At 35.0% G+C, this 10696-nt stretch overlaps 1 protein-coding gene across 1 annotated transcript in view; it reads right to left on the reverse strand.

Moving 5' to 3' along the window:
- The window catches only part of LOC106463456 (phospholipase D1-like), a 132810-nt gene that overhangs the window by 82694 nt on the left and 39420 nt on the right, over positions 1-10696 (reverse strand). Inside the window, exons 4-5 of the mRNA XM_022390947.1 lie at positions 2682-2810; positions 199-319 (exon numbers count right to left, since the gene is read on the reverse strand). Coding sequence (XP_022246655.1) covers positions 199-319; positions 2682-2810 — 250 coding nt within the window. The remainder of the gene's footprint in view (positions 1-198; positions 320-2681; positions 2811-10696) is intronic.

The raw sequence follows: 10696 nt of genomic DNA on the forward strand, positions 1-10696 counted from the left end.
CCTAGAAGAATATAACTTATAAAAGCTTAAGAACCTGTTCTATGGTTTTATATATAGTTTAAAAGTACTTAGATGTAGTAATGTATGTCTAGCGACATCTCTTAAAAATATATTAAATGAATGATTCAATAAAATTTTATTTTGATTTGTTTAGCAAGCAAGAATATATTTTTAACACAGAATACAAACTGTTCTTACCCGCCTTCTGTCAAGAAGGTCATGAGCTATCAGAGCTTCTGGCCGTTGAGGGAAGCGTGGAAGACTTTTTTTACCTTTTTTCTTGCAAACCTTATGATAACTCTGTCTACGTTCTTGATGTCTGAGACAACAAAAGATGTAAATCATCTTAAAGATTTTGACAAACTTTCCTTACAAAATATTAAAAATTATGTTTTCTAATACACAGTTATGAAAATAAAATTCATAATCACAATTACAGAAAACACACCAGCATTTAGGTGATAACTATGAGTTTTAAATTGATTTTTGCAACTTTTATAAGACTGTTCTGAGACAATGCCTGAAGATCAACTGAAGTATTACAAAAAAATCAAACCATGAAAAAAAATTTCTTTTAAAAGTTCATACACCCAACAGAACAATTCGCTCATGTTTAATTTCTTCCTGAGCCTCAAATTAGACTTTAGTTAATCTGAAAATTTTGTCATCCCAACAATACTTGTTTTCAGTCTCACTCTTGACAAAGGAATTTATGAAATATTGTGTGTTAAATATAAGTGACTAGTGCATAGCCAATCAAAAATGATGGAGCAGGTATTACCACCCTCACCTCATAATATACCCTAACCTCACATTTCATAGCTGAAATAAATAAATTTTGTGAAATCAAGCTTAACCAACAAAGAAGCAGAAAAGTGCAGTCAAGGCAGTCAAACATTGGTAAATTCCTTTGTGAGCCAATCAAAAGTAAGATCATTCATGAAATTGATTTGTGGCATATTTATAGAATAATTATTAGTAAAAATCAGTAGATTAACAACTTCTAATATATAGAAAAAGCCAGTGCATTTTTGTAATACTACATTCCAAAAACGGCTTTTATGTCATGTTGCTTAGCAACAAAAGTATAGCCTAATATTGTTGTTAGTCTATGTACTGAAAGTATGAAATGAAATGTATAAACAACAAAACTGAAAAAATATTTGATGATTTCTTAATTTAGAGTCTTTGTTGATTAAAGAGTTTCATTTTTTATTTCAAATGTTGGTTATATGACAGAAAATATCTCAATTCAGAAATGATTTAAGTTTAAAATTGAATTGATATTTTTACTTTCATGATAAATTTTATGCACTTGGCTCAAGGCTAGGTGATCCCACACTACATCTCTAATTTAGGCATATTATACCAACATTTACTACACTAATAAAGTTTCATGGTACCCCCTCCCCCTCGTGGACCCCTTGCACCTCATCATTAAAATTGTAATGGGCAGACAGTAAGGGAAGTATTCTATATGGACAAATGCAATTTAGCTTTCATAATTTCTCCTATTTTAAGAAATCAAGTGTGATGTGTCCTTAAACTATGATATCCGAACATTGCTGTAGCTCTCTTTAACATCAAAAAAGGACACTTATCTAATCACTTTTAATTCCCATAAACTGCCACATCACTAACTCTTTGTTAAATTATTAATACCTCCAACTCTTTTGGAGTTCTAACAGAATTTGACATTAACATGCACTGCATTCTGATTCTGAGTAAATTATGAATTTTATACCATTTCTATGATGATTCCATTAGGTTATTAATATCAGTGTTTAAGGAATTCAGACACTATATCAAACAATTAAATTTGTCAGTAAAATTTGTAATATAATCAAAAACAACCAACAAATACTTGTACTATAGAACAATTTGTGCATTTTAAAAACTTTCAAAAGAAGCAATTCATAAAATACCTATGAAAAGCTAAGATACAACAATGCTCCTTCCTTAAACAGGAACATTAAGGAATCTTCTGTACTTTCATGTTTTATGATGGTATAACACCTTTTTACATAATGCTCTCATTTACAGCGATGTTGCATCAGAAATGAGACACTTAACAACAGTACATTGAAACATTTTATGCTTCATTAATCTGTCACACACACTCTGAATAAGATGATAGCTACCCCCTCTCCTTTCCCTTTCCTTTATCTCATGATTACAATGATATCCTCACATCAGTATCTTTCAACACTCAACCTAAGCCAAGCTGCAAATCACTGAACTATGGCATAAAACAACTATTTCAGAAACTTAGGAAATTCACTAGAAAACGTGCAAGACATTATCAAAATTTTAGATTTTGGGTTACTACTGCTTACATAAATGCAAGTTCAATATGACAATTTATTCCATGAAAATAACAGTTTTACATTAAATGTAAGGAAGGAGCTAAACACATACCTTATTGTAGTTTAAAGATTCAGAAATCAGATACTAATACTGATATAAAATGATCTCACAATACTTTTTTTTTACAGGATAATAAGAGTATTACAAATATTTTATTGAATAAGAAATATGTAAAAACTACACAAGCAAAAGAAGGTTTATATAAATAAAATGCAGAAAAGAAAAATGACACACCATGAAGAAAAACATCTTTAATAATAAATTAAAGCAATAGATGCTACACCAATAAAAAGTTCTCTATTGTTATGACTTACTGTCGAGTGCCAATTGGTATTGCCATCTTTGCACGGTAAACTCTAAGGTGCTTATGGAGCTCATGAAAATGTTTGTACCGTCTTTTGACAGTCCATTGGAAGTTGCCATGTTGAATCTCAATAATATACCTGTATAATATATATATATATATCTCACTAATAATAAATCCAACACAAATTATACAGATATTACAATTTTTACTAATTTACTCCAATCAAAATGGAATGAAATAATTACTAGTTCATACTACATACAAAGTCTCCTGCTGTATTCTGATTTATCTCAACATCAAAATATGCACAGAAAGTCACAGAAAATATTCAGTGCAAAAATACAGAGTGGCGAAGAAAACACTGAAAGTAATGTAGAAAAATGAGCAAAAAATACATTAAAAACAAGAAAAATATTTTAAAAAGGAGCAAAAAAAAAAACTTCAGGTTTTCACTTCATATTCTTCCTACATGGACAATGATTATGCTATAATGTGACCTAAAAATATTTGTTACCATACTTTATCACACTATTGTAAAAACTTTTCTTCACGTTTTCAAATTATCTTGTAGATTTTTTTCAAGCACTGGAAAACACAACATCTCACAATCAAACCAGTGTTTCCACTATCAGTATTTTCTCTGTAACCAATGTCACTGTGTAAACTACATACAAATGCACCCATCATTAGCTTGAACATATGATATAGAGAACCAGACTTCGCATGTACAGAGGATGTTTTTTACAAACTATGGTATCAACGCATGGAAGATTCCCTAAGTTTTACAGCCCCTTCATTTCACCATTGATGGTATTCTATGTGGTAACCTTATTGCTTTGCAGTGCAATTTTAATTGCAGGAATCTTTGGCACACACACACACACACAAATTAACAAGAAATAAATGCATGATAACACAAAGGCTAGAAAATGACAAGTACTCAACAAAAAAAGAGAAGAACAAAGGAATGAAAACTTAATTCCTTTTGCATATTTTCCAATTCTTTGAAGAAACTGTACCAAATAATAGACAAATTGTTCTTGTTCAAGTATGAAATACCACTAAAATGTTCATAGTAAAAATGGATTAAGTTGAAGTAACTAATATAAATGTAAACAAAGTTTTGAATTTCCAGAAATATGGCAAACAAAAAACACCAAATGGATATAAAGTCAGAGAGCTGTGGTCTAGTTTCAGTTTCTAATCACAAGCACAATATCAGTCATGGATTTTGGTCTCTCTCAAACAAGTATAACAAGTACAGAAAATAATATTTTAATATCAGACAGCAAATACAAACAAAGGTTTATATGAAAAAAATGAAAAGAAAATTGCTAGGTCAGGACAAGTAATAATACAAGTATTTGACAATTTTGATCTATCCAAATAGCCTGATGTAAAATGCATAAGTCTGCTAAAGAAATAAGTTATCAATTATCAACAATGTAGGTGTGTGTATCTGCTGTAGAATGCACTAAAGTTCATGTTTATGAAAACAACAGCCATTGTACATTGTAATTATAAACCTTTAATATTTCATTTTAAAGTTCTTGAAGCAAACAAATGAACCTACATTCTAAATCATAATGGTAGAACTTAGTATTATATTTTTTGTTTTTGTTGTAGGAAACAAACACTTGAGACCATCAATACTGAATGAAAACAAAGAAAAATGAAAGAGAAATAATTCAGGGCCTACATATGCAAATCTAATAATCATTTTATGCTTAATAAGAGTATCTGTTTGTTTTCCATATATATATATATATATATATATGATCTTTTTAATGAGGGCTTTTAAAGTCATCATATAAAATATAACAACCTAGGAAAACAATAGTTGCTGTGGGAAGTACAGTTACTCATACTCAATTAATGTGTTACTAATAATACTAAAATTCCATATATTTCCAATAGGTACTTACTTCCTCTCAAACAAACAGCTATTCTTGTTCAGTGGACCGTACACAGCAAGTCAGCTTCATCCAAAACCCATGCTGCTAGAAACCAACATAAGGGCAGGATGAGGATCATACTGTCAGTAAGTCAACTACAATCCAAAACCTGGCCACTGGGTACCAACATCCATGTGGGGGTAGAAAAGAGGATCATACTGGTGGCAAGTCAACTACAATCCAAAACCCAGCCATCTGGTGGGGGTAGGAAATAGGATCATACTGGTGGCAAGTCAACTACAATCCAAAACTCAGCCATCTGGTGGTGGTAGGAAATAGGATCATACTGGTAGCAAGTCAACTACAATCCAAAACTCAGCCATCTGGTGGGGGTAGGAAATAGGATCATACTGGTGGCAAGTCAACCTCAATCCAAAACCCAGCCATCTGGTGGGGGGTAGGAAATAGGATCATACTGGTGGCAAGTCAACTACAATCCAAAACTCAGCCATCTGGTGGGGGGTAGGAAATAGGATCATACTGGTGGCAAGTCAACTACAAACCTAAACCCAGCCATCTGGTGGGAGTAGGAAATAGGATCATACTATCTTCACCTTAAGTTCAGGAGACTGGAGGGAATCTCGTATCCCCAAACCCATGAAGGGGGCACATGATAACGATGTGAGAAATTGACAGACTGATCTGGGAACCCAACATCCATCATGAAAAATATGCCTATGTAATGTAAGCCACCTCACTCAAATTTAAAATGACAGGAACTGCCTCAAGTGCAGTAACATCCTCAGAATAATAATAACATGAAGGGATAGCGGAAGGGGAACAACCGTAGTAATCGTCAAGTACTTCCATCGTGACCCACAACATGGATGGAGTACCAAGAGTATAAATGAGTGAGGGAATATAGATGTATATAATACATGTGTGAGAATTTATGTTGATTGGTTCAACTCTAAATGCAAAACCCACCAATAGGAATCAACATCCATGTGGGGGGTAGGATGAGGGATCCCAATTGAAGGGGTGATGACTGTCTCCATTTGTTTTTGTTCCATATTGAAGGATATCACATCATCTGCACCAGCAGAACACCACTGCCCTACTCTCAACTGAATGGTTTTATAATCATTTCTATCTTTTGTTGGTATTTCATTAACCCATTCAGGAGGATGCCTCTTGGAACTAGAAAGTAGTGAGGACTCTCATTCTACATTGGAAGAAGGGGGGGATGACAACACCTGAGACAGTGCAATGGGTGACCACGAAACCCTATTTTGAAAAGCAGACCATAACAATTTATTCAATACAAGGCACAGCATAGATGGGCAGCTATCCCCCTTCTGATTTACTCGTGTAGTCCATGGGTGAGTATGGTCCGGTATGGGCAAACACAAGAAGCAATTTCATCACAAGGATAAACCTACAAGCAATCTTGTGGACACCCCATCTCCGCAGTGTTTGTATTGCGTGGCTATGGAATTAAAATATGTAAGTCAACATGATCTTACTGGGTGGATTTGACTGGTTAAAGAATGCCTAGTCAGGCATCACTCACCACAGAGCAGGATCCAAACAATGAGTAATAATAAAAAGGGAAAAAAGGCCCCTAAAAATAAAATAAAGAATAATAAAATATAACTTACCCAGTCAAAATCTCACTGAAATCTGAAGAATAGCTACAGGTTGAAGAGGATAGCCTGAAGAGGAAGAAACTGTGATCCTATGCAAATAGTGAGAGATTGAAGAATGTCCTCCAAGGGACAACTAAGATGAGAAGCCAATGAAAAGGTAAGGTGTCAAATTTTATGAGAAGACACCCAAAACAAAGTACGAGAGGAAAACAATAAAGAGGAATAAGCCAATTGAATTAAAATCTGAACCCAATTGGTGAGGGTGGAAGGAGAAAGATCATGAACAGAGGATGGCTGCCAAGAAATACAGAGGTGGGAACGGGCACCACGGAAAGAAGCCATGTAAGCAGTATAACAGTAAAGAAAGCGTACAAGTCTGTCCAGATCAGACCGAGAATAGAGGTGGTAAATGGAAATAAGGGAAATCAGCGAAAAGAAGTTACCCTCTCAGGCTGCCAAAGTTTTTTGGAGGAAAGAATGATCCAGATAAAGGAGAAGATATGTAAAATGATAAAGAGTACATGAAACATCAATGCCAAATAAATCAGACCTTTAATGTCCACAGGCTAAAAAGAGAAGGTAATAAGTCTAAAGGGAAAGTGAAACAAGGAGCAATTGGAAAGTGGTTCGAATGAAGGCAAAGTGAGGCAGTGAAGGACCACATTAGCTTCCCAATCCAGAAGAGCAACCCACCAAGGTGGTTGATGAATCCAGAAGGAATGCATCAACAGGGAAAGAGTAGGAAGGGTAAACATCCTATGGTATTGGGAAAAGTGAAAGGCTGCCCGATAACAGTGGGTTGAGCAGAGGAAAACCCTCAACTGAGAAACCAATGGTGGAAAATGTTCCATTTAAACTGATAAACTTCCAGGGAGGAAGAGCAAATAGAACAAGTCAGAAAAGAAGCTATCTGTTGGGACAAGCCGGATCTCCTCGCCAAGGACCAGATAAAAACCAGGTGTGAAGACAGAGAACAGGAAGGGCTGGAACAAGCACCAGTGACCAAGGTTGACAAAGAAGGGATGGAGTCAGAGGAAAAGGTAATGGCGGGGTAAGTTGGAGCTGGAGAAGCCACAGAAACCATGGCTGAACCAGCCAGTAAGGAGCAATCAGAAGGACTTGACACAGAGTGACATGGAAATCACCCGGTGAAGAAGTCTAATGGGAGGACAGACGTATAGGTATTTGTTTCAGTCCTGGCTGAAAGCATCGACAGCCAGAGCAATAGAATGAGAGATCAGAGAGAAAAAAACACGACAATTTGTGGTTGAAGGGCATGGCAAAAGCATCAGTGTGAGGAGTACCCCACTCAAGGCAAAGCCACTGGAAAACAAGAGGATCTATAGATCATTTTGATAGACTTTGTCTGGATGGGAAGGTTTGGAAACACCCAGAACATGACATGCAATGATATGCATATCTAGTGTGTGGACTCAAAAAAGAAGATCTAACATAGGAATATAGAGGGATTGAGAACAGGTGCCACCCTGGTGATTGAGATAAGCAATCACAGTAGAATTGTCAGAATGGATCATCACCAGATGAAGAGAATGAACCAAAGTACGACATACAGCAAGAAGCTACAGGATGTTCATATGATAAGACCTTGCAGCCGCAGGCCAATACTCTAAAGCTTCCTGTTATTTGACCCATGCTCCCCATCACTGAAGGGATGCATCTGTGCAAATGTGTAAATCTGGATGAGGAGGATGAAGCGGGACAAATGCGGAAGAGTAAGTCTTGTCCAACTGCCAATGCAGATTGTTGACAAGGGTAGGAGGAAGGGTAATAAGAGCTGTCAAAAAATCCATACTGAATAACATTTAAGGGTTGCTCAAGGTAGTTGGAAGATTACCTTGTAGCTCACATTGTATCTGCATAGTCTAGAATGTTGTAGAATATTCGAAATAATTCTGGATGGTTATAGAATATTACGGAATGTTTTAACATATTAGTAAGGAATATTCTGGAATATTCCAGAGTATTTCACATTATTTTAGATGTTCAAAAACATTCCATATATAAATAATCTATGCTTTCACTTTTTACTTCTGGAGTATTCTGTGTGACATAACAGTAGTTACTAGAATTCCAGTGAGGGTATATAAGCACTTAAGCAAATTCATCTGAATCATTTCAGCTGACACTGTATTGGCATACCACTGCAAATGGATAATGCAACAAGAAGTATGACTACACTTTGGTTGCTTGGTTCAGAGGAAACTGAAGTAACAGGAAACAAATTACTTTCAAATAGTAATCACTGTGTCTGTTTTTCTACCATCACAAAACATTAAAGAAGACAGTTCATGAAAGCTCAAAGGTTATCATCAAGGAGATTGCAGCTTTTTTGGGATAAGGTTCAAATTCCAAAAGGTAAACTGAAACACAGCAAGCTAATAATAATCTAGGCAATCTGTTTGACATCATTCAGAGATGCCCTGACCCCGATAAAGCAACAATGGTCACAGAAATGGAGCATGTGTGCTGTTAAAACAAAGATTAAAGAAGAATCTTCTGTATTTGGTATGCTGGCATCATATCTTAGAACTTGTCCTGGTGTATATTTTCAAAGACTATATGGGCCTTTCCTTTGGTACAGATATCACAAATTTCAGTCACTTCCAGCAATCTTGGGAATACATGGACCAGTCCAGTTATGAAACTTCACTGACCATGATGAAGTAGTAGAAGTCAGAGAAAGCTAAGGAGAGTGTCACTAGGTTTGCTACAAGACAACTTCCAGTCAGCCAACCTAGATGCAAGCATTGAGAGTTTTTTGAACCAGCCATAACCTTCCTTGGTGGAATTTCTCCTCATGGAGTGTGCTTTACAACACCTGGAGAAGTGATCATGCATGATGGATGGCCCAAGCATTATATGTCCTCCAGATCTAAATGTTTATGGGAGAATTTAAGCTCACTGGCCATAAGGAAAGAGAACTGCATGATATCTGCATCTTTGTTGTTCAAGTCTATCTTGGGGCATGGTTCACTGCTCTTAATGCCATTTCTGCTCCTTGCAATTATCTTACCTTCCTACAATGTCTTGTTAAGCATAAGAAAGTGAATTCTGCTCTTTTAAAATCTGCCTGTCAAAAATTTGTTGGACATCTAAGGTATCTCAGTGAGGAACTCACTGGTTTGGTATTCTTTGATTCAGCTGTATCCATTGAGACAAAGTGAAAAATGGTAAAGGTACTAAATAAGAAGAAAAGCATGAATGAATCTCCAAAGTGCATCCAGTTGAATATCAAGTCTGAAGACATGTCAATTGAAGATTTCATCCCAAAGAACATAATTTCTTCAGGTGTCCTGAAATTCCATCTGGATTTCTGAATTATGACTCAGAGTTACAGTAGCTTAGAGGACTACAAAGGGGCACTACAGAAAGCTCAACACTTGAATGTGGTAAATGACAATGCTGAAAGGGATGTGGCCCTTATTCAGAAGTATAATGCTATCACAGCAAAGAAAGAAGAACAAAAACAATTTCTCTTTCAAGATGTTCAGGATCATAGAAGACACTTCCCTAATAGCAAAAAGGAAACAATAACAATGCAAAAGTGACTAGCCACACTATTAACAAATCTGTAGTTATAATATTGTACATGCAGTAAGATAACATGTTTCAAATAAATAATTTATAATACATAAAAAATATGTTCTATATCACACAGTACAAATGAAACCAGGTCACTGTAGTCTAAAACTTCAACCTCAATAAGTAACATCAAAATGTGGTCTAAAATTGATGAAGTTTGACATTTAATATTCTTTTGTACATTGAAACAAAATTAGAGGGTGAGAGCTTTAGAATTTTTAACCTGAAATTTTACCTGCAAATAAGGACCACCTTAAATTAAAGATATTCTGAATTTTCTGTCAATTCCCTTTGAAAATCTTAATATGGCAACTTAATTTGACATCTATTGTGAGTTCTCAAAGCAGCAAGAATAATTTTTTTTTATAATTTTAAAATTCTTACTCGTATGTTCTTATGTTTCTATTGGGAATTAAACAAACTGGTTTCATAATAACACAAAGATATTGAGATTTTAGATGTTCATCTTTAAGTAAGTATCTTTTGCTATACAGCTAATGAAATCTGACAATCAAGAACCTGAGAATATCAATAAGGTCCAGCTTTCTGCTTCCTTTGTTTTTTTTATCTTAACATCAAAACATCCAAGATTATATAAAAGTTGGATGAATGAGTTGAAAACTAGATCTAACATAGTATGAATTGATAATACTAATTATACCTAGGCCTTCAAGTAGGTTTATACTAAATTATGTGGATATTTAAATAAGACAGCTTCTATATAAAAGGTACATGAAAAACATTATAAGGATTTATAGGGAGATCACACATAGAAAGTTTAAGCAGAGGATACTGCAATGGAGTAGAAACTTTTATGGCTTGCATTAGCCCATTGAGTTGAAAACATTTCAAACTGCTAAAACAGGTGTTCATCA

This window comes from Limulus polyphemus, unplaced genomic scaffold, assembly GCF_000517525.1.
Source record: "Limulus polyphemus unplaced genomic scaffold, Limulus_polyphemus-2.1.2 Scaffold1413, whole genome shotgun sequence".
In the NCBI taxonomy this organism is placed as follows: Eukaryota; Metazoa; Arthropoda; class Merostomata; order Xiphosura; family Limulidae; genus Limulus; species Limulus polyphemus.